Source organism: Myotis lucifugus, unplaced genomic scaffold (genome assembly GCF_000147115.1).
Source record: "Myotis lucifugus unplaced genomic scaffold, Myoluc2.0 scaffold_278, whole genome shotgun sequence".
NCBI classification, from domain to species: Eukaryota; Metazoa; Chordata; class Mammalia; order Chiroptera; family Vespertilionidae; genus Myotis; species Myotis lucifugus.
The window spans coordinates 909,793-934,331 of record NW_005871326.1 but is presented as its reverse complement, the minus strand read 5'-3'; the positions used below and the strand labels follow the sequence as shown (position 1 = coordinate 934,331).

At 38.4% G+C, this 24,539-nt stretch overlaps 1 protein-coding gene across 10 annotated transcripts in view; it reads left to right on the top strand.

The window, feature by feature from the left end:
- KIAA0586 (KIAA0586 ortholog) overlaps positions 1 to 24,539 on the top strand; it is a 95,134-nt gene that overhangs the window by 42,768 nt on the left and 27,827 nt on the right. For 6 of the 10 annotated variants that reach the window (XM_023763231.1, XM_023763232.1, XM_023763229.1 and 3 more), the window contains 4 exons: positions 2,628 to 2,695; positions 4,539 to 4,673; positions 8,861 to 9,026; positions 20,252 to 20,406. In XM_023763231.1, the coding sequence (XP_023618999.1) occupies positions 2,628 to 2,695; positions 4,539 to 4,673; positions 8,861 to 9,026; positions 20,252 to 20,406 (524 nt within the window). Of the gene's footprint in view, positions 1 to 2,627; positions 2,696 to 4,538; positions 4,674 to 8,860; positions 9,027 to 20,251; positions 20,407 to 24,539 lie in introns of those variants that run through there. The other 4 variants (XR_002831839.1, XR_002831840.1, XM_023763233.1 and 1 more) reach the window with 3 other exon arrangements.

Here is a 24,539-nt window from a genome sequence, read left to right as displayed (position 1 = left end):
GAGAATCTGATAGCAGTCACCTCAGCAAAAAGTTCTGATTCCTTGCCCTTTCTCTTCTTCTGGCACCCCTATAATTCTGATGTTGGTGGGCTTGAAGTTGTCCCAGAGGCTCCTTACACTATCTTCATATTTTGGATTCTTTTTTCTTTTTGCTTTTCCGGTTGGGTATTTTTTGTTTCTTCGTATTTCAAATCTTTGACTTGATTCTTGGGATCCTCTTGTCTGCTGTTGGGTCTCTGTATATTATTCTTTATTTCAGTCAGTGTATACTTAATTTCTAGTTGGTCTTTTTTCATATCCTCCAGGGTCTCACTAAATTTATCGGCGGTTTCTACAAAATTCTTGAAAAACCTTTAAAGTGTGGTTTTGTAGTTTGCTTTCCTCCATTTCTGTCATTTGTGACCTTTCTCCGCATTTTTTATGCTTCCCTGTGTTGGTAGAGTGGCTTTGTGTGCTAGGTGTCCTATAGGGCCCAGTGGCTCAGCCTCCCCAATTACCTGAGGTGGACACTCTTGGTGCACCCCTTTGTGGATTTTGTGCACAGTCTTGTTGTAGTTAAGCCTTGCTTGTTGTAGGTATCACTGGGAGGAATTGACCTCCAGGGCAATTGGCTGTAAGAATCAGCTGTGTCTACAGTGGGAGAACTTCTGTGCTGAAGACACCCTTCTGGGGCAAGACTTGCTTCAGTGGGGCTTTGGTGCTCACTGAGTCTGCCCCCTGAGTGTGTCCCTTATGGATCTGAGGAGTTGTAATCTGGATGGTCCCACTCTGACCACTGGGTACACTGGCTCTTGGATCTAAGGAGGTGCTAATTTAGCCTCTGCCTGGGGCTACCCAGCAGGAGCTGCGAAGAGATCTGAAAATTCCCCTTCCTTGTTTGGGTTTTGGAGGTGCCCAGATGAGGCCCAGCTGTGAAGCAATGCAAGCTGCTGTGGGTCCTTGGGCCTTCTCTTGGAAGTTCTGGGTCTGTCTGGCCCAGCTGCAGTTTGTTAGGTAATTTTCAGATTGCAAAGGGCCATGGCATTCATATGCAAAAGCCTCTGCAGCAGCCTGGGTGGGGGGGTGGGGTCTCAGGGAATCAACAGGGCGGAGCAAACAGCTATGGCTGATCCTCAGTCCTGCCCTAAGAGGCCCTGAGTCTCAGTGTCCTGGTAATCGCTGCAAGCACCTCTGAGAGAAAGCCGCCCTCGAGTTCTGAGTTCTGCCCGCTGCCAGACAGTCCAGTTTCTTCCTGTATGAGTCTGGGTCCCCAGAGACTCGCCCAGAACTGGAGTTCAGAGCAGTCGGGGGGCTTGTGGCTCCCTCCCGATTCAAAAAGACAGCCATGTCCTCAGTTGCCAGCCTTTGCAGCATGCGCCTCCATACCTCTGCACTTTACCTCCGCACCACCTCTGAGTCTCAGTGAGCTTTTCTCTCTTCTTCTAGTGGTAGAATTTCCACTCAGTCAGCCTTTGTGTACTTCTGGATGATGTCCATTTTGTCTTTTAGTTGTATTTTTGAAGTTGTTGTGGGAGGCAGCAATTTCCGGTGTTTACCTATGCCGCCATCTTGGTTTCTCCTTTCTGCCTCTTCTTGCACACCTGCTATTTGAATAATGTTATGTTTCACGTTGTCCCACAGCTTCCTTAAGCTGTCCTTGTGTTTTTTAATTGTTTTTTCTTTTTGGTTCTCTGATTGAATGATTTTTTTCAACCCTGTCTTCTAATTCACTGATTCGATCCTCAGCTTCCCCAAATTTGCTGTGTATTCCTTTCAATGTGTTCTTTATTTGTGCTATGCTATTCTTTATTTCTGTTTTCATAGTTACTATATCTTTTCTGCTATTGAGCATCTTTACCACCATTATTCTGAATTCTATATCAGATAAATTTCTTACCTTCATTTCATTTATCTCTCCTTCTGGAGAATTCCCTTGTTCTTTCATTTGTGGTTTGTTTCTTTGTCTCCTCATTTTGGCTGCCTGTTTGGGTTTGTGACTCTGTATTAGGTAGATCTTCTACACCTCTCAATCTTTAATGCAGAACAGTGTCAAACACTGTTTCTGACTAATTATATCCTTGACGATCTAACCACTGAGCAAAGCAGTCAAGGCCTTATTTTTTTTCTTTTTAGTGGCTGTGTAGTTTATTAAAACAGTGCCATGGTGGTAGAAATTTTGATTGTTTTGTGTTTCCGTACTGTACTTAATTCTCCAATGACCATCCTTACACTTATCTGATAACTGATACATGCCTAGAAGTGGAATTGCTGAGTCAAAATATGCATGGTAAAGTAGCGATACATTGCCAACATGTTTTCCAGAAAGGTTAATCAGTTTTTAATTTTAACCAGATTTTAATTACATCAGTAGTGTATAGGAGTGCCTCTTTCTCAATTTAATAGTTACAGTTGATATTTATAGCTCTTTTTTAATTTCTGAGAAGTTGGTAGGTGAAAAAAAATTCAGCTTTGTTATACAATGTACTTTAAAAAAAGAGGTGAGATTAACTTGTGATTTATTACTTATGAACTTTGCCAGTATTTTCTTTGTATAAGTTTAAATGTAATGTTCTATAGCTGTATGGTCAGATTATTTACTTAGAGTTATGTTTCTTCTTTTTTCTAAACTTTTACATTTTAATTTCTAGTTTTAGGACTATATCTGACAAACCTAAGTGATAGCTTATCCAGCACTCTACATGATGCCCATGATATGGTAAGAAATGACTGACTCATATTGACTTCTGACATCTGACATGAAGATGAGCTTACTACTACTGATCAGGCTTTTTTCTCAAATATTTGAGTCATAAACATAAAATTTAGTAAAGTACCCATGAAGGAATTTGCTTTCTTGCACATCTCAGTGTTATAATTGTGAGAATGAGAAGAAAATTACTAAGTTCTTTGGCTCCAGTAGTTGAAAAATACACAGTTAATGTAATTAGGTAATGAAAATCTAGCTCTGCAAATTGTTACCTGAATATGTCGCCTTTACAATACTTCAGGCAGGACCTTAGCAGCTTAAACCTCTGTCTTGTAATACATTTGTTATTTTTTCCTAACCATAATTATAATTCTTTGTTCTAAAAATAATTGACTTCAATATATTTTGTAAACTAAACTGAAATAAGACCCAAGGACACTAGCCCTTCCTAGTTACCATTTAGCTAGCTCTATTAAAAAAAAAAAAGATGGCATTTAAAAATTTTATTTTTATTGACATAATTTATAAAATAATATGGAGGGAAATCTTAAATGAGATATCTTTATTTTTAGAGAAGCATTATACTCACATTTGACCTACTTAATGTCTCACTATCTCATCTTTTTTGTTGTTGTTAATCCTCATTGAGGATATTTTTCCATTGATTTTTAGGGAGAGCGGGAGAGAGAGGGAAAGAGAGAGAAACATCCATTGGTTGCCTCCTGCACGAGCCCTGACCAGGGCCCAGGCCAGGGAGAAGCCTGTAACCAAGGTACGTGCCCTTGACCGGAATCAAACCCAGGACCCTTTGGACCACAGGCTCTATCCACTGAGCCAAACCGGTTAGGGCTCACTATGTCATCTTTATCCATTCATAGAACTTGATCATGGTGCCAAAGCCTGTTTAAGTTTGTTCTAAGTAAATAACCAAACTAAACCAGGACTAAATGATAACATCTTTCTTTTTATATATTTGAAACCAAATTCTAATTTTGATATTTTTACTAAGCCTAAAATCAGATATACTACAAATTCAGAATAAAGTCAAATGCAGAAGTACAATCTTGAAGAACTGGGAATAACTCATGTACCAATAGACATTTATCTGTATACAGCTGGGGAATAAGGACTTGTAATCCAGAGTTAGTAAACTTTATTTCATGAGAAATAAAATACCCAAGTAAAAAACGACTAATGGGATTAAATATCATGTTAATACTTGCCTTTGCAAGGGAATCCAGTTTCTTTGACTCCTAGGCCCACGTTTCTGGGACAGTTCTATTGTGAGGCACCATGAAGCCTAAGCGGGGTGTTCCAATGAGGGCTTTCCATTACCTGCTCCCTAGCCAAGTGCCAGAGATCAGCGCAAGGCACAGGAAAAGCCGAAGGTCTTAGAGCTGCCTTAACCTATGTCTGCAGTTCATTCTTGCTTGCGGTCCAGGTGACAGCAGAACTACAGCGCTTTGCCTCATCGCCACACGTGGTGTTGCTGTGTGTACTGCACAAAGATGCCGTAGGAGACTGTCTGAGCCAAAATAGAAAACATTTGTGAGTCATTGTAACTCAGTCACATGACAGAGTATTTAATTTTCATATGTTTTTATAATAAATCTCCAGTTTAAATATAGGTAAATTACTGAATATTATTATTTATATTTTAGTCAAATATAGAGGGTTTTTAGTGCAGTCTAATGGGAATGAGAACTAAATGAAAATAAAAAGTCCATCTTTTTTCCATAAAGTACTAAATGACTATTCTCATGATACTAAGATCTATTAATCATAAACTGAGAAAAATGCAGTTGTTTGATAAAATTTCTTGTTGTGTTAATTGTCTCAATATTTCATTTAGGAATATGATCCTCCCAGTGAAGTACAAGTGACTAGAATGCCCCATAAAAAATGTCATGGAGATGCAATTTTTTCTCTTCTTGCTAAACAAAACCAGGAATCAGTAGTTCCACAGCAAGGTGTCTGTCATTCAGAGGTACTTTTTAACCTTCATGGTGTTCTTTTCTTTTTGGTTAGATCCACATGCAGGAAAAAATAACAAAATATTCCTGTTTTTAGTTAATGCATGCTAATACTTCAACTTATTCAGGAATCGTCCTTGTAGTAACTTTAACCTGGAACATAGAGTTATCCAGTTTTACAGCAGAGGAATTTGGGTCATCTGTTCCAACCTCTTGTTTTACAGCTGAAAAAACTGAAGCCCTTTCCATAACCATTTACTGAGTACCTACTATGTGCCGGACACAACCTTGGAAAAGATAAAAAGATGAGATAGGACTCCTACCTATAAGTAGCTGATAGTCATATAGAAGACAGTTAAATAGTTAATGTACAGTGCAATAACTGGTCATATAGCTGAATTTACTATATGAGTTCAGAGGAGGGAAAACTGCTTGAAGTTTGATGACCCTTTATACAGGATATGCTATTGATGGAGTTTTTTAAAGACCCAATAGGATTTTTCTAGACAGTGGTGAAGGGGAAGGACATTTTGAAGCCAAAATAGCATGTGTTAAGGGATAAGAGCCAAGAAAGATGAGGGCATGTTTAGAAAGTGTTGAAAATCTCAGTGTGGCTAGAGTGTAGATAGATGAGTCTGCAGAAATAGGTTGAACCAGATGATCATAAAGAACCTTTTAGGCCATGGAAAGTTTTGGGCACTGTGAAGCCCGTTAAGATATTTTTGGGCAAGGGGGTCACAAGCTAAGATATTTCGGAAGGAATATGGAGGTTTTGTAAGATAGTCCTGGAGTTTGGAGGGAGGAGGGTGAAGGAACAAATGCCCATGGGTTCCTGGTCAGGTTTCACCTGTAACTTTTCACCCCAGTTGGGCCTTCAGGCTCCCTGATGTTACTCTGGGCTAGTAGTGTCTCAGCCTGGGTTGTTGCCAAGATCTTTGTGTGTAAGGGGCAAGCAGTGGTGATCTCAAGTTGATGAGGCAAAGAAGCAAAGCGCTTTGTCCAGTCATTCCTCTCGCTGAACCCCCTCCAGCCTCTCTCCTCCTCAGGATGCAGCCCCTTTCTTCCCACACATGGCAGGTCAAGTTAGCTGTCAGTCTTTCCCAGTGGTTTTTCACAATTTTTACTTAGCTTTCAGAGTCCGTGGTTTCTTCTCATTTCTGTAGTTACTCTTAAGGCGGTGGTCGGCAAATTCATTAGTCATCAGAGCCAAATATCAACAGTACGATGATTGAAATTTCTTTTGAGAGCCAAATTTTTTAAACTTAAACTATATAGGTAGATACATTGTTATGAACTTAATTAGGGTACTCCTAAGCTGGCCTTTGTTAAAAACGTCCTCAATCTGATTGAGGTACATTCGCTGAGGTCGACCCCTTCCAACTCTCCCATCCACACTCGTCTTGTATACTTGTCCCGCCTCTGCCGCGTCTCCCGTCGCCCGACCAACCGACCGACACCCCCCACTTCTTCTAACACCACTTCTTCAAAATAGACTTGCCCAGGCCAAAAACCGATTTCTGCGCATGGGCCATGAAGTTTCAATCGCACTGTACATGCACGCTTGCACGTGGTATTTTGTGGAAGAGCCACACTCAAGGGGCCAAAGAGCCGCATGTGGCTCTCGAGCCACGGTTGCCGACCACTGCTCTAAGGCATTTTTGGGGATAGGGAGCTTGGCAGCCTTTGTTAGTATGCAGTCCTGGCCAAGCCAGAGGCCCAGAAGTGGGAAGTTTATCCTTTCCAGATATTTTTCTAAGAATCTAAGCATGTGCATATGTGTGCACATGCATGTGTAAAATGCTGAGGTATATTTATGTAGTATTCTGCATCCTGTTTTAAAAATGTTAACTATAAATTCTGAAGATCTACCATATTCTTTTAATCTACCATAGGGTATACCATAATTTAATTATCCTGTTGAAGGATTTTTAGATTGTTTTCACTTTTTTTCTATTCAAATTACAATAAGAAGAAAATTCTTTTTTCACTTATGAGGAATTGTTTCTGTAGATCAGATAATGGGGGTGGAATTGCTGATTCAAAAGGTACAAGCATTTATAATTTTAGTAAGTATTAATACATTGCTTTCTTACTATGAGTCTCTCTTCTCATTATGACATGTGGTGTTCTTAATTGCCGGGGTTCTTGTCCCAGCATCAAGAAGGGTTCAGGAATCTGGAGAAGGGGCTGTGCGTAGATGACATAGGAATCCAGGGACTAATAAAGAGTCTGGAGATGAGATATAATTTTGAAAGGCATTGGGGGTCAGAGGACCTTCAGCTAAAGGAACTGAAGACTCCCTCCTTGTCTAGGACCCTTGCTTTTATTAACACAATTTGTCCTAAGGCAAGGTGGAGATAATACACTTCAAAGGGTAAGGTTTCAAAGGGTACAGAAGCATTGTCAGTTTGGGGGAATTAGCCTACGGCTGTTCAGGTGTTTGGCCAGTAGGAGGCAATAACATGTAGATTAAGATGCCCTTTAACTGTCTGGCAGCCACAATCAGTTTCCTATTCAGGTTTGGGGAAATGCCTTTAGCCATTTCCAACAGGTGACTACATGTGTGACTCAACCCTATTGAGTCCCCAAGTCTCAACAACCTTTTGATGAAACTCTTGAAATTATGACATGCTGGAATTGGTCGCCGGCACTTAATCTTAAGTTTTGCCAGTCTTATGGACAGTGACATTTGGCATATTTTCATATGTCTACAAAACTATTAAGTATTTGTTTTGTTTTTAATAATGATATATTTATGTGTTAAAATATTGCTTTGTTAAGAAAATAGTGGCTTTTCTTTGTGCTTATAACTACTTGCCCAAAGGGAGCTTCAGGTCAGCAAGAGCAGTCTCATGGCAAAACAGCAATTTGTACATTTATGTAGTTGGGCTAGGTACATTAATTACTGTAGATTACAGACAATGTAACTTAGAATTACATGAGTCTAAGCTTTGAGTATAATACAAAAATCATACTTACGCTACAAGAGCATTTTGTGAATAGGCAAACTAAATCTTCAGTAGGGTCATAGAGTACTAAGGTGTCAGCAGTTACAAGTACCCTAGAAAAATTGATTCAAATAGAAAAGGTAGTGTATTTGGCACAAAATTTTATATGGTAGTGGCAGAGTAATATAGGCACTGTGAAACATTTCTAATTAATTTCTAGAGAAAATGTATCTGCCATCATTGTAAACCTAAGAGTCTTCAAGGATTTCATATTAATTGCAGAACAATCCTTTTCTATTTAAAGGATGTGAGTGAATTGGTGTTCCTAAAGAAAAGTCAGATTAGGGAGTAAGGGGAGATAGACATGCATAGAGAAGAATGAGGGCAAGTTGTAGAAAATCATGAATGCTGAGCTAAGAAATTAGGGTTTCAGTAGTGATTTCTTCATATAGTCTAGTAAAAAAAACCCACTTGGTTAAAATTAATCTCCTTTTAAACGAGAAACTGGAGAGCTTTTAGATATTGGAATTTTTATTCAGCTCTTAAGTAATAAACTTAACAATTAGAGTATCTCCAGGTCACAAAATGTGGTAATGATTAGATATCTAATTTTTAATACAGGAAGAAAATAGAAGTCTTAGTTTTTTATGTTTTTTATTTATTTCATATATTTGACAAAGAAACATATTTGTACTTTTTTAACTTTTATACTTTCCCAGGGAAATAACTTTATTAAATATGGTAGTCTTCTTTAATCGGCATACTTATAAAAATGCAATTGTTTACATATGAGGGTAATCTTTATATCATTTAAGGTATATTTTCATCAGCTGTTTAATTATAAAGTTTATACTAACAATTTTTAGCAATTTTTATTAATGAAGAATGAGAGATAAATTTTCTATTCTAATTATAACTTTTGTGAACAGTATATATGTTTCAGTATTTAGTGTTTTAAATAATAAAATTTTTCAGTGTTTTATTGATATCTAATTTGAAGGTTGGAAAAATAGATAATGGTTATTTAACTTCATAAAAAAATAAGATTAAAATGAAAGCCTATGGCTAGATGCCTCATTAAACTAACTTTTTAAACTTGTCTTTCATGTAGGGTGTATGTGGCGTAATAAGCACTTTCTAAAATACCTTTAAGTAGTCAAGTGGTATGGATCACACATGGTGTCTGACAAATAGTTCCTGTTTTGACTTGATTTTAATATAATGGTTTTAACCATTGTTTGTACCTTTTACAGGACTTGGAAAGCAGTCTGGGTGAAAGACAAAGGCCCAGGCTGACAGCAGCAGCAGAGAACTTACTGGGACATCCTGTCTACAAGCAACAGCCTGTCGCTAATGCAGAATCTTGGCATCAAAAAAGCACTCTTAAGCCTTTATCTCAGCAGTTTGACACAGTTACAGGTATACACCAAAATATTGCCTCTTGATGTATCGTCTGTTAGAATATTCCCTTTGAATCCCATCGTACTTTTTCCGTACTGTTTCTGTACCGAATACTGTGGTCCATTTGTATTATAATCCATAGTAGTGTTCCTAATATGAGCTGACAGAAGCATAATTATTTTCAGGTGGGGGCTTGCAAGATTCCTTTACTAAAAAGGGTCTTCATAATTGAAAAGTTTGGTAACAACTTTTTCTATTTATATAGCAGTGTTTCTCAAAAAGTGATCCATTTATCAGTTGGTACATGAACCATTGGATGGGTGGTACATGAGATAATTTTGGTAATATGGATATGTACACTTAAACATTTTTTAATAGTCATATTTATTTTAATATATACTGGAAGAGTATTACTAGCACATCAAAGCTGTGATCTAACAGATTTTATTCAGGACAGGTTAAATTAGCTAATACCGTAGAAATTCACTCTTTTTGCTGTATGAATTTCTGGCTCAGTGCTAAGTGTGCTCAGGACTATTTTAGAACTTCATTAATGAAACTCTCTGTTGTAGCACTTTGGGATAAGAATAGAACAGAGAACACCAATCACTACCATAGTTGATTCTCGTTATCTGCAGGACTTACATTCTATAGAGTCACCAGGAACACTGAATTAGCAAATACGGAACTGTTGCTCTTAGGGAAAACACAGATTTAGCTTCCTGTTAACCTCTGATCATAACATTTTTGTCAGTTAACCAATACATCACCTTGTTTTATACGTGTTTTTTTTAAAAACATTTATTTAATATATATTGTTGGTTTGTTAACATTGAACTCAGAGCCATCAGCACTATAACTCATGTGAACGAAGCTTATTTTATATATTTTTTCTATAAGGCCCATCACAGCCTTCTTGCACTTAGCCTATGGCTAGATGCCTCATTAACTAAGTGCTAGAGAGCACTTTAGCACTCTGCTTGGGGGCCATTTTAAACAGCAGAATCAGCCAACAAAATGTACATAAATGTGAAAAACAGGTCACTAAATAGACAGTAAAAAGGGCACTTGTTTATAGTAGAAGAGTTGAGATAAGAAAGTGGAGCGAACGTCTTTCGCTGTGTTCAGCCTCAGCTGGTGAAGGGTAGGTAGGGTGGTTCAGGTTTTTCGCTTCTCTGTACATGTCCACATATGACTGTGAAAATGCTGCAAGTATTGATTTTGGTTGACGACTGAATTTCATCAAGTAGGCAAATTTGCAAACATGGAGTCTTCGCATCAATGAGAATCAGCTGTTTCTCATTTAACTGATTTTTCCATTCCCATTCATGCATTCTCTTAAGTGAAGAAACTTCTGGAGGTATGCATATTTTCTAGAAATCTGAAAGGATTTCTTAAAGGGAAAGGCCTGGAGTTAGAAAAACATTGGAGTATTTAAAGTTTCTGTTTTATATTGAGTGAACACATTCTATTTGAAGAAATTCAAGACAGTTTTCCTTGGAATTATCATTTTGTGCACATAGTGAGCATTAAATGTTTTATGTTCTTTTAAAATTGGATTCAAAATTAGTACGATAAAAAAACATAAATGGTGACATTTTTATCCTATCTATGTGGATTGCAGTTAAGCAGAATTGACACTAGATGGCTCTCGGCGATCACTTGAGAGATGATAGGTATTTGAGAGCGACTAGGTGCTTGTTCAATTGTTGAAGAATAAAATCTGCAAGAGCATCTTCCATTCAGACCCTCCTTGTACCTGTGGTATCATCTAGCAGATTATCTACAGTACAGTGTACCTACGGGTACACTATTAAACTGTTTGTTTAAATTAATTGGAAAAAATAATAAGTAATGTGGCATACCATAGGATTGAGCATAGAGATGAGGCATTATAGCAGAATGACTAAGAATTGGAGCTTTTGGCGTTTCAGATATCAGCTCTGTGTATTGCATGGCAAATAACTTAATATCACTGAGCCCAGGTTTCTTCATCTATCAGATTGGGGGTAATATTAGTGTATTAGTTATCTATTGCTATGTAATGTATTACCTCAAAGTGTAGCAGCTGAAGAACAAACATGTACAGTATTTTCTCACACAATTCTGAAAGCATGAACCTGGGAGGGGCTTGGGTGGATCTCAGGATCTCTCATGAGGTTGCAGTCAAGCTGTTGGCTGGCGCTGAGGTCATCCGAAGGCTTCCGTTGGGGTGGAGGATCCGTTTTCCAAGCTCACTCACTCGAGGCTGCTGCAAGAAGCCTCAGTTCCTCACTACAGGAACCTTTCTGTAGAGCTGCTCATGACACAGAAGCCGGCTTCCCCTAGACTGGATGATCTGAGAGAAAGTGAGCAAACAAGATGGAAACTACAATGTCTCTTACAGTCTTAGAAGTGACATGCCATTGCTTATGGCATATTCTAGCGATAACACAGACCAATCCTAGAATAACACAGAAGGGGACGACATAAATCGCAAATAACAGCAGCACGGACCAGGGGGCATCTTGGATGGTGGTTACTGTCAATAGTATCCACAGAATAAATTTATTAGGGGTAGTAAGTGACAATGCATATGAAGCCATTAGCACAGTGCTTGGTACATGATCAGTGTGACTCTCATTAATAATAGTGGAGTATGTAAAAATACCTTCTCATATGTATTTAATAGAACCAGAAACTATCCACAGTTGCCTAAAAGGAATGTGCCTATAGAGTTCATTTGTTTTGAGTATTTGTTACATAATGGTTACTATAGAAGAATGAATCCTGAGAATCATCATTTCTGCTGGTGGCAAATCTCATGCCTTTTATATCAATTTTTAATAACTCTGCTTATAGCATCTCATTTGTTTTTACTTTGCTTCTTCCCATCTCTGCTTATTTTCATAAAGTGTCCTATTTGCAGTCCATAGTCCTCTACCACTATTTCTAATTATGAGGCTTTTGGGTTGAGAAACAAAAAGATGCAAAATAAACTTTGAAGAGTTACCTTGGGAATCCTAAAATGTAAACTGTATTTTGAACAAGTTGTGGAGACTCTTGGATTTTACTACCAATTGTAGTTCTTTATTTACTCAGAAAACTTATATTGAATACCTGCTGTATACCTGGTACTATATTAGTACTGTATTTGGCACTTGAAGTACAGAGATGGTAGACATGTGCTCTCAAGGAAGTTTACAAATTAGTAGAGGAGAAATACAAGAAAGACGACAATTATAATATTGTGTGATTGGTATGATAACACAGACTGCTGTGAGCACAGAGGAGGAACTCAGCCACACGTGGTAGCTTAGGGGTTTCCACACGAGCCAGTGTGAAATTGAATCTTAGAGAATCAGCAAGATGGGGAAGTATGATGAGCGTGTTCCAGTTTGTTCATTTACTTATTCATTCAGAAAATATCCTTTGAGTGCTTGCTATTCTCTAAGCACATTCTAGGTGCTAGGAATACAAAGCCTGGTAAGGCTCTGCCCATAATGAGTTTTTTTTCTCTAGTAGAGGTAGTAGATGAGAAGGCAAGAACATGCCATACATGATTGTATTATTGTAAAGAAGTCCTTCTGGGATGGCGGTACAGGTCCATTGTACCTGTGGAAGACCTCATACAGGAGGGGAGGCTTACCTGAAATGAGCTCTCTAAGATGAGTAGATGTTTGCCATGTGGTAACTGAGAAGCAACCTTTCAGGCAGAATATGCAATGAGACAAGGGAATAAAGTCGAAAAATAGGAAGACTTAGGGAAATATGTCTTTATCAATTAATTAAAGTTTAGGATTCAATGGGATTGGAGCAGTGAATGGAAACCAGGTCCTAAAAACCCCGAGTGACATATCAAGTAGTTTCTAGATTTACTCTAAGATGGTAGGGATCCATTTGTATGCAAAATGGAAAATAATGCCAATCTTACTCTATTCCCGTGGAAAATTCAGTCTTGAATTTCTACCAATTCTTAATGTTTTATAATCCATGCAGGATTATAAGTAAATGAGTGATTTAATCATATTCTCCTTTTATTTAGCAAGATCATCTGAGGTGCCATGTGATGGATAGATTGGAGAGGATTAAGACTGGAGGCAAGAAGCCTGATTAGACAGCTATTAAAGGAAACATGGTGAGACTATTCAGCAGCAGGGGTGTATATAAACACTTGGAGTGCGGGTGAATTTCCCGCCAAAATATAAGATGGCTCTGTCTTTTGGTTTTGTTCCATCCACCAAAAGGGTGGATTACAAACAAATATTTGGTAATACGCAGTTACAATCGGCCCGAGTTTACACGTTTCCCGCACTCCACCGCAAATCTATATGAACCGAGTTAAAGACGGCTCCCGCGGAGTACGCGCAATTCACGCGAGCCGACTTAACTCGTTTCCCGCACTCCAAGTGTAAAAAGGGAGATTTGAGTGACAATTGAGGAGGAAAATGGACAATTCTAAGAAATCTGAGTTTCTGGCTAGAATGATTGGATAGATGGTATTTTCATTCACAGAGAGAAAGGAAATATGGAGGAAGGACAGATTTAGGAAGAAATAGGATGAGTGGGTGTTGAGTGTTTCCTTCCCACGTCCCACGTGGATCAGGGTTCAGGAACTGGAAGCAGAGCCGCACACAAATGACAATGAAAAGACAAGAGATAATTGGAAATATTGGGGGGCCAGGCGAGCAAGTCCAACTCAAGGGGAAGGACTTCCACCCATGCTCAGGCCTCACCAAGCTTTTATTGATCTGGGATGCACCCATAGCATAGCCCTTAGGCAGGCGACTCCCCATTAACAGGCAGACTAGCCCATCAGCAAGGATTTACATAATAATAAATGGGGGAGTAGTTTCATCTACCACTGTCTGGACAAACAGAGGTGGCACCTAGCTCAGACCTTTGCTAGGGCTTCAAAGGCACCCAGCCTGGGGGGGGCGGTTCCTCTGTCTACGCTTATCAGATAGTGAAGGCAATAAACAGTTTTCCACAAGTGGGGTTTTAGGATGAGTGGAATTTGAGGTGCCTTAGGGTTTGGAATAATCTACTGGACATGCCAGATCCAAAGTTGCTGCTGGCACTGGCAGTTTCAAGTGGACTTAGTCTTTTCTGAAAGTCTACCATGTTGCTTTGTCATAACAGTGAGATTCTAGAAAAGTAAGAGTAGGGATTGCAAGTTATGATGAACTTAATAAATTTGGCTTGGGTGAAATAATACTTGAAGCATCTCTCTTACAAAGTTTAATGTGTAAAACTTAAATTATACCAACAGGACACCCACACTCAATGAGCATACTTTTTATTTTATTTTTTGAATTTTAAAATGCTGTAGTAATGTGTATATGTTATTTTTCTCATCACCATTTATGCCCTCTTTCACCTCAACACCCCCCCCCCATACTTTTTAGAAATGACACTGTAAATTCAGCATTTTTGTTATTCCTGTCATGAAACTCTTTCCTGACCCCTTATCTCTGGGTTGGAGACCCACCATGTGTTCTCTGTATAGTCTTCTAATGTCCCCGGCCTAATGTTACTCTTATCACACTGATTTGTAATCTCACTTGAGGGTAAAGACATTATCTTGCTCACTGTCATATCCCTGTCACTAGCAGAGTATGTAGCGCCTATTGCATAGTCAGTAAACGTATGCTAAATGAGAGGGTGTTGTATAAGCTGAAAGCTATTATGTACTTTTAATGCATTCGGGGAAATGTTTGATTATATTATTTTCTGGGTTTCTACATTCAGTTTTTTTTCTTTTATCAGCATGTAGTACGTTGTTTCCTTTTAATTGATTTTTTCTTTATACCCATATATTATCCACATGAAATTTTACATAAAAGCAAAATGTGATTATATCACATGTTACTTTAAATTGCAGACTTTTTTTAATGCCCTCCATCCACTCTCCTCACATTTTTTTCCTGTCACAGCTTAGGTAACTCATGTTAAGATTCTGATATGTAAACTTATCTTTTTCCTAACACACATATATATAATTATACACATACACACAAGTATGACATATATGATAGGTACGTAAGGTGTGTGTGTGTGTGTGTGTGTGTGTGTGTGTGTGTGTGTGGTTATCTTACAAGTTGAGGTCATATCCTGCTCCCTTGCCTGTATTTTGTTTTTACTCAGTAAACTCTGTGGAAATTACTTCAGGTCAACTGATATTGCTTAAGTTCAGTCTTTTAAATAATTGCAAAAAGCATGTTAATGTGGATTTTCAATAATTTATTCAGTCATTGCTCTGTTGATGGATATGTATTTTATTAGCATTTCTCCCCACTATGAATAATGTTAGAGTATATATCCATAGACATGTATCCTAACATATTGTTGCATTTTATGTTTATGGAATAGTTTCCCAGGAATAGTTACTGGGTCCAAGGGCAAATATATTTTTAATTTTAAAATAGATATGCCAAGTTGCTGTCTTAAAATCAAACAAATTTATTTTTATCTGTAATTTATTAGAAACTTTTTCCTTAATCACTTCCAGAAATTGTGTTTTTTACTCTTTTTATTTGTGTTACTTGAGATATAAATATATGATTCTGACTGCTGGTGAGTTTATATGTCTTTTCATGTTTGCTGGCCATGTGGATTTGCTCTTCTATGAATTACTTACTTAAGATCTTTCCCCATATGTTAGATTCTAAAATTTTTTGTAACTTTTCTATAGTTTACATGTTTTCTTTCATCTGTATTACAAATTCCTTTTTCCAAATTTATACTTTGTTGGCATTATTTGTGATCTTTCTTTGCCATATAATTTATAATTTTTTTTGTATAGTTATTTGTTTTTTATATTTTTTTGTGTTTTCATGGCTCGGTTAGGTTTCCCCTAACACAGGCTTATGTCTATAGTCTCCTAGATTTTTAAAAAAAGATTTCCATTATTTAGTATATATATTTAAGTCTATCTGGAATTTATTTTTGCCAATGATGTAAGGTAGAAGTTCAATGTGATTTTCCTCCAGATAAATAGCCAGTCGTGTCAGCAACTATTATTATGTAAGCTATTTTTTTCCTCCTGAATGAAAATATTAACCAGTTTTTATATTAAATGCCCATAGATGTAGGAATATTTTTCTGGATTCTTTTTTCTGGATCTAAAACATTCTTTATGATCTAAAATATATTCCACTATTGTGTTTTTATGACACATTTTGATTATCTGATAGGGCAAGTTTCCCTTTTTAACATAATTTTTTATACTTTTCTTGACAATTCTCAGGCATTTATTCTTCCATATAAACTCTAAATTTTTTAAAATAAAAAATCAACCTAATTGGAATTGTACTAATTTACGTATTAATATTGGGAAAATTGACATTCTTATGGTATATTTTACTATTTGTTCAGATGTTATTTTGTGTTCTTCCATAAAATTTCGTAATTGTCTTCATATGGGTTCTATGCCTTTTAAATAATTTTATTCTTAACTAGAGGCCCAGTGCACGAAATTTGTGCACTGGCGGAGGGTTCCCTCAGCCCAGTCTGCCCCTTCTCACAGTCTGGGAGCCCTCAGGGGATGTCCTACTGACGGCTCGGGAGGCAACTGGCTGATCAGGGGAAGGTGCCACCCCATCACCCTACTGCTGCTGCCACTGCCGGCTGCTGCAGCCACCAAGGTGTTTTCATCAACACGGACTCCAGTCCCTTCACCATGAAAAAATGACAGCTTTCTTTAGGCATTTTCAAGATGTCTCTTTCATAGGATATGACATTTCTTTTTTTTTTTTTTTTTATCCTCACCTGAGAATATTTTTCCATTGATTTTTAGAGAGTGTGGAAGAGAGAAGGAAAGACGGAGAGAAACATCAATGTGAGAGGGACACTTCGATTGGTTGCCTCCTGCATGAACCCTGACCTGGGCCTTGGCCAGGGAGGAGCCTGCAACCTAGGTACATGCCCTTGATCAGAATCAAACCCGGGCCCTGCGGTACGCAGGCCGAAGCTCTATCCACTGAGTCAAACCGGGTAGGGCAGGATATGACATTTATTAGCCCTCCAGCAGCAGACCTTCGTTTTTTTCTCCAGGAGTGAGATGGAAAAACCCTAGATCACCTTCTTGGATTCTTATTACCCAAGTTACCAAGAACATTACCAGTGGCGTACAGGGAGCTTAGCCAATGAGTGGTAAGGAAAGGTGTTTCCTCTGCAGCTCACATGCAGAGGCGGGACTGCTGGCGCACTGTCTCCCAGTGGGAGTGGGCCCCCCTGTGTGTTGTGTCTCCGTTCTGGCCACTGGGGCTGGGGCGGCTCGAAGTCCCCTCCCGCCCATCTGCGTGCGCAGCCTCCTCCTGAGCCGGTTGCGACTGTTAGGGTATCCCAGCTAATTTGCATATCGCCTCTTTACATATATAGATTATTTTATAGTTCTGGTCACAATAGTAAAGAATTATTTTTCCATTTTTATGTGTGTATTGTTATAATATAGAGAAAAACCAATGATTTTTACATATTTATCTACTATCCAGTCACATTATCAAATTCTCTTATTAATTCTAATAGTTCTCCCCCCCACTAGAATTTCTTAGTATATAACCATATGATCAGCACATAGTTTTTAATCTCTTTTCTTTTAACATTATATATGCTAATTATTTTATCTTAAGTCATTTGCTAGTCTTAAGAAAGTGTTGGAAAAGTGACATAAGAATAGAAAAAAGCATGACGAGTAAAAGGGGCTCATATAAGGCTGGGAACAATAATTACTCTAAATAATGGATATTATTACCATTATTTAAGTTAATCTTATGTTATTCTAGATAATTAAATAAAAATAAAACAGGTAATAATGTTGAGAAATTGTTTTGTACAGATTGAATATCAGAAAGATAAGACTCATTGTATGTATTTTGCTTTATGCAAAATCCACCTAAGAATATTAACGAAGTATCAGAGGGTGATTGTTAGCTAAACCTAAGAAATTGTGAAAAGACTACCTTTAAATGGAAAATATCTATGCGGTCTTTAAAATATTATTTCATTTAAAACAGTTTACTGTATATAATGCTTCATGTCTACAGGTTGGGACAAAAGTAGGTTTACAGTTGTCCGTATGGAAAATAATACAATAACTAATAAATAATACAAGAATAAATTCTGTTTCATGTATTCACAATTATAAACCTACTAGGGGGCCCAGTGCACGAATTCGTGCACCTTGAAAGGAACTGTGGGCCGCAAGGCTGCGGTGGGCACAGGAGAGGGTCTTGTACCATCCTCCGTGCCCCGGCCCGGCCGCTCCCACTGTGGACCCCAGTCCTCTCTCTGCCGGCAGCCCTGCTCCCGCTGCCACCGCTCCCATGTGCTGACGGCACTGGCCCCGCTCACAGGTGCAAGCAGCAGCTTCTGTCTCGATCACCCCTCAGGAGCAGGGGGAGGTGGAGAAGTTCTCAGGGGCAATAGGGGCCAGCAGCTGCCACTCACACCCGCTGATGGCGCCGAGTGATCAGGCACGGTGCTGGGCGCTGGCAGCGGGTGCGAGAGGTGGCTGCCGGCCCCAATTGTCCCTCAGGAGCAGGGGGAGGTGGAGAAGCCCTGAGGGGCGATTGGGACTGGCACCGGACGCCGGCAGCCGGTGCAAACAGGGTGGGCGCCAGCAGCAGATATGAGTGCCGGCAGAACCATGGCATGTGGGAGCAAAGAATTTTCAATAACCACCAGAGGCCCGTCCTGATGACAGCGACTGGTACCCAGCCTTGGTCTGGTGCCTCTGCTCACCTGCTCCATCATCCCACCGCTGCCGACGCCTGCCATGTTCCATGCACGCTCCCTGGTGGTCAGCACATGTCATAGCGACTGGTTGTTTGGTTGATCCAATGTTCGGTCTATTTGCATATTAGGGTTTTATATATATAGATTTTTGCCTCACCCTGTATTTCAATTAACTAAAATGAAATAAATTATACTGTGCTGTATTTAAAAGATGGCCATTATTAAGGAAAAGCCAGATTCTTGGATATATTTTAGCAAAAATGTGAAATAAAGAATAGTGACTAGGAGTTGGAAGATGGGGATTTTAATTATTTGTACCTTTTACTAGCTCTCGGAGTTTTGGACAGTTAACTTTCCTGAGCCTTAGCTTTCTCAGTGAAAGACAGTTATAATATTATCTGACCTGCCTTCCTGACTTAATGATTTTGAGATAGTATATATGAAAGTGCTTAGAGTATCCTATATAATAAAAGGCTAATATGCAAATTGACCAAATGGCAGAACAACCAGTCGCTATGACGTGCACTGACCACCAGGGGGCAGACGCTCAATGCAGGAGCTGCCCTCTGGTGGTCAGTGCGCTCCCACGGGCACGCTGCTCAGCCAGAAGCCGGGCTCATGGCTGGCAAGCACAGCGGCGGTGGCGGGAGCCTCACCCACCTCCACAGCAGTGCTAAGGATGTCCGACTTATGGCTTAGGCCCACTCTCTCGAGTGCATGAATTTTGTACACCGGGCCTCTAGTTAAGTGTAATATAAATGTACAGTGATATTAGATGAATAATATCTTTTATTGCTCTTATTGTCTTCTGTGTTTTGTTTTGTTAATCCTCACCCAAGGATATTTTTCCATTGATCTTTTTAGAGAGAGTGGAAGAGAGAGGAAAAGACAGAGAGAAACATCGATGTGAGAGAAACACATTGATTGGTTGCCTCCTGCACAAGTCCCAAGCAGGGCCCGGGCCAGGGAGGAGCATACAACCAAGGTACACGCCTTTGACTGGAATTGAACCTGGGACCCTTTGGTCTGCAGGCCAACACTATCCACTGGCAAAACTGGCTAGAGCTCTTATTGTCTTCTTTTTATTGATTTGATTGAGATGCCATTTGGATAAGGAAAAGAGGAACTCAGTCATTTGAAGAATAATATTTACAGAACAGAGCTAAGCAATTTCTAGTCAAGAAATTATCCCTTGCTTTAAGGGCTATATTTTAGATTAGAAAATATTGTTTTAACTTTTCCTGATAGAAAAGGTAAGCTGAAGTGTTAGGGTTTGGGTTAGACTGCATGAGCAACTTGTTGATTGGAACCTTAGAATATTCAATAGATTTGTTTGAACAGAGGCACTTTTTGTATTCTCTGTGAGCTTTGGTTTTAATTGCAATAAAGGCTTGGTACCAGGTGTTTGGTTACTACTTCTAATTCTGCAGGTAAGAAATATTGATAATTTTAGCCAATTATTTATTCTGTGTCTAAGATAAATTAAAGAATTTATTTTAACTTTTTGTTTAAATATTTGATAACAGGTGGTGGTTTTGAAGATGCATGTGCTAGTCATGGTCCAATGAGTTTGAAAGAATTGGGGTTGCAGACAGATTCTTATCTTGCTCTTCCCACAACACGTCCAACAGCACAAGAAAATTATGTTAAATTATCAGTAGCAGCTGGAGATTTTCCTCAGGTATCCAATCAGTAGCACTTGTATTTTATTTAAAGTGAAAATAGTTACACTGAAAAAATAGGATAATTACTCTCTAAGAGGAACAAAATGCTCATGTTATTAAGTATAGTTTTATATCTGTGTGATAGCAATGGATATCGCATTGTGAGTTAATTTACTTAATAAGGATTCATTGTATGGTGTTTGTAGCATAGCATGATGTTGAGGGTGTAAAATAAAGACTGTTTATGTAACACCACTATGTAGGGCTCAGTGTTAACAACCTGTGATCAAGAAAAGATCAGGAAAACTAATTAATAATGAATAAATATTTGTTAATAACTTCTGTAGAAAATAAAAATAGTTTTGAACTTGGGTTAGGCAAAAATGACACCAGAAACATTATCCATGAAAGTAAAAGTTAATACATTGATCTTATCAAAAATAAGAACTTCTGTTCTTCAAGACACACTGTTAAGAGAATGAATAGACCATCCATAGACTGGGAAAAAAATACTTTCAAATCACTTATCTTATAAAAGGCTTATGTCCAGAATATGTGAGGAACAGAATTCAATATTTAGACAACAAAGAGTCTGCCATGGCTGGGTGGCTCATTTGGTTGGAGCGTCATCCCGTACACTAAAGGGTGGTTGGTTCAACTCCTTGTCAGGGCACATACCTAGTTTGCAGGTTTTATCTCGGTCGGGGTGCGTATAGGAGGCAACCACTTATGTTTCTCTCTCACATCCTCACATTGATGTTGGTCTATTTCTCCCTCTCCCTCTCCCCTATCCTCCCCCTCCCTCTCCCCCTCCCTTTCTCCCTTTCACTCTCCCTAAAAATCAATGGAAAAAATATCCTTGGGTGAGGATTAACATATATATATATATACACACACACACACATACACACACACACACACACACACATATACACACACATATATCAATAACACATTCTCGGGTGAGGATAATGGAAGGAGGGAGGGAGGGAGGGAGGAAACAATCCAATTAACAAGTAGATCAAGTATTTGGAAAGATATCTTACCTAAAGAAGATATACTGATGGCAAGTAAGCACATAAAAAGAATCTCGGTATTATTAATCATTAGGAAAATGCTAACACCACAAAGAAATACTATTTTTTTTAATTTAAATTTTATTTTTCAATTACAGTTAACATTAAGTATTATTTTGTAGTAGTTTTAGGTATATAGGCATGGTGGTTAGACAATCATATACTTTACAGTGTTCCCCTGATATTTCCAGTACCCACCGGGCACCATACATAGTTATTTCAATATTATTGACTATATTCCCTTGGTTGTACTTTATATCCCTGTGACTATTTGGAACTACCAATTTGTACTTTTAAATCCCTTTTTTTCATCCATCTCCCAGCCCCCTTGTCCTCTGGTAACCATCAGTCTGTTGTCTGTTTCTATTTTGTTTATTCATTTATTTTGCTCTTTAGATTCCACATCTAAATGAAATCACAAGTTATTTGTCTTTGACTTATTTCACTTAGCATAACAGCCTCTAGGTCCATCCATAATATCGCAAATTGTAAGATTTCATTCTTTTTTTGTGGCCAAGTAATATTTCACTGGATACCACAATTGTTTTATCTACTTGTCTGTTGATGGGCACTTGGGTTGCTTCCAAATCTTGACTATTTAAAATAACACTGCAGTGAACATGAGAGTGCATATATTCTTTTTTACAATATATTTGTTTATTGTTGATAGTATTACAGATGTCTCCCACTCCCCCCTCCCCTAACCCCCTCCTCCCAGCTCCTACCCCCTGCCAGGTCTTTACCCCCCTATTGCCTGTGTCCATGGGCTATGCATATAAGTATATAAGTTCTTTGATTTATCTGTTCTCATCCCCCCAATCCCCACACCTAAGTATGTCAGTCTGTTCCATGCCTCCATGCTTCGGGTCTTATTTTGTTAGTCAATTCATTCTGTTCATTAGATTCCACAAATAAGTGAGATCCTGTGATATTTATCTTTCTCAGATTGGCTTATTTCACTTAGCATAATACTAGTAGTCTCCAAGTTCATCCATGCTGACCCATGGTAAGAGATCCCTCTTTTTAACAGTTGCATAGTATTCCATTGTATAAATGTCCCACAGTTTTTTAATCTATTCAACTACTGATGGGTACTTGGGCTGTTTCCAAATCTTAGCTATTGTAAATAACACTGCTATGAACATAGAGGTGCATATATTCTTTCTGATTGGCGTTTTGTGGTTTTTAGGATATATTCCCAGAAGTGGGATCACTGGGATCAAATGGAATGCATATATTCTTTTGAATTAGTTTTTTGGGTTTATTCAGATATATTCCCAGAAGTGGGATCGCTGGGTCATAAGGCAGTTCCATTTTTAATTTTTTGAGGAAACTCTCATACTGTTTTCCACAGTGGCTGCACCAGTCTACATTCCCACCAACAGTGCATGAGGGTTCCCTTTTGTCTACATTGTCGCCACACTTGTTTGATTAATTGATGATAGCCATTCTGACAGGTGTGAGATGATATCTCATTGTTGTTTTTTTGTTGTTGTTGTTAATCCTTACCTGAGGATACTTTTCCATTGATGTTTTAGAGAGAGTGGAAGGGACGGGGAGAGACAGAGAGAAAAACATTGATGTGAGAGAGACACATCAATTGGTTGCCTCCCACATGTACCACACAGCCAAGGCCAGCGATCAAGCTTGCAACCAAGGTACGTGCCCTTGACCGGAATTGAACCCAGGACCCTTCAGTCTGAAGGCCAATGCTCTATCCACTGAACCAAACTGGCGAGGGCTTATTGTGGTTTTAATTTGCATCTCTCTGATGATTAGTGATGTTGAGCATTTTTTCATATGTCTATACCCAAAATAATCTTTCTAAATTTAGGATATTAACCTTTTATCAAATGTATCATTAGTGAATATCTTCTCCCATTCAGTATGTTGTCTCATAATTACTATCACACAAACATTAGAATATCTAAAATTAAAAAGACTGACATGCCAAGTGTTGGCAAGGATGGGGGACAATTGAACTCTCATACAGTGGTGGTTGGGAATATGAAATGATTCAACCACTTTAGAAAACAGTAGCAATTGCTTAAAAAAAGTGAAACGTACACTTACCATATGACCCAGGCATTTCACTCCTAGGCATTTACCCAAGAGCATCTAAAACATATGACTACACAAAGATTTGTACATGAATGGTCATAGCAACTTCACTTGTAGTAGCTCCAAACTGGAAACAAAATAAACATGAATCAATTGGTGATTGTACAAATTGGGTATAATCTATTCAATGGAATACTTCTCAGCAATAAAAAGATGTGAACTACTGAAACATACACTAGCATGGATGATTCTCACAGAAGTTATGTGGAGGGAAAGAAACCAGACCCTCTTTCCAAATGCACATACTCTGTGATTTCATTTATATAAAATTCTAGAAAATGCTAACTAATCAATAGTAATGGTAGGAAATGCAAAAAATATCAAAATTTGTGATATTAATGGATTTATTCATTACCTTATCTTTTTTTAAGTTTATATTTTACTGATTTTTCACAGAGAGGAAGGGAGAGGGACAGAGAGTCAGAAACATCGATGAGAGAGAAACATCGATCAGCTGCCCCCTGCACACTCCTCACTGGGGATGTGCCCGGAACCAAGGTACATGCCCTTGACCAGAATCGAACCCGGGACCCTTCAGTCTGCAGGCCGACGCTCTATCCACTGAGCCAAACAGGCCAGGGCCATTACCTTATCTTGATTGTGGTGATGGTTTCATGGGTATACATATATATCAACACTTAGCAAGTTGTATACTTTAAATATGTGAAGATCATTGTCTATCAGTTATACATCAATAAAACTATTAAAAAAAATAAAAGAATGATTGCTTTCCCTTAATTGTTGGCCTATTTTAAAATAAAACTCAAGTGTTACCAGAATGGGCCTCAATAATTAATTTGTGAGATTTCTTTAACAGGGCTAGTAATAACAGCACACTTACAGTGCTCATTCTGCTGGATGCTGTTCTAAGTTTTTACATATTTAACTCATTTAATCCTTATAACCACCTAATGAGATAGTTATTATCATCCCCATTTTATGAATGAGGAAAT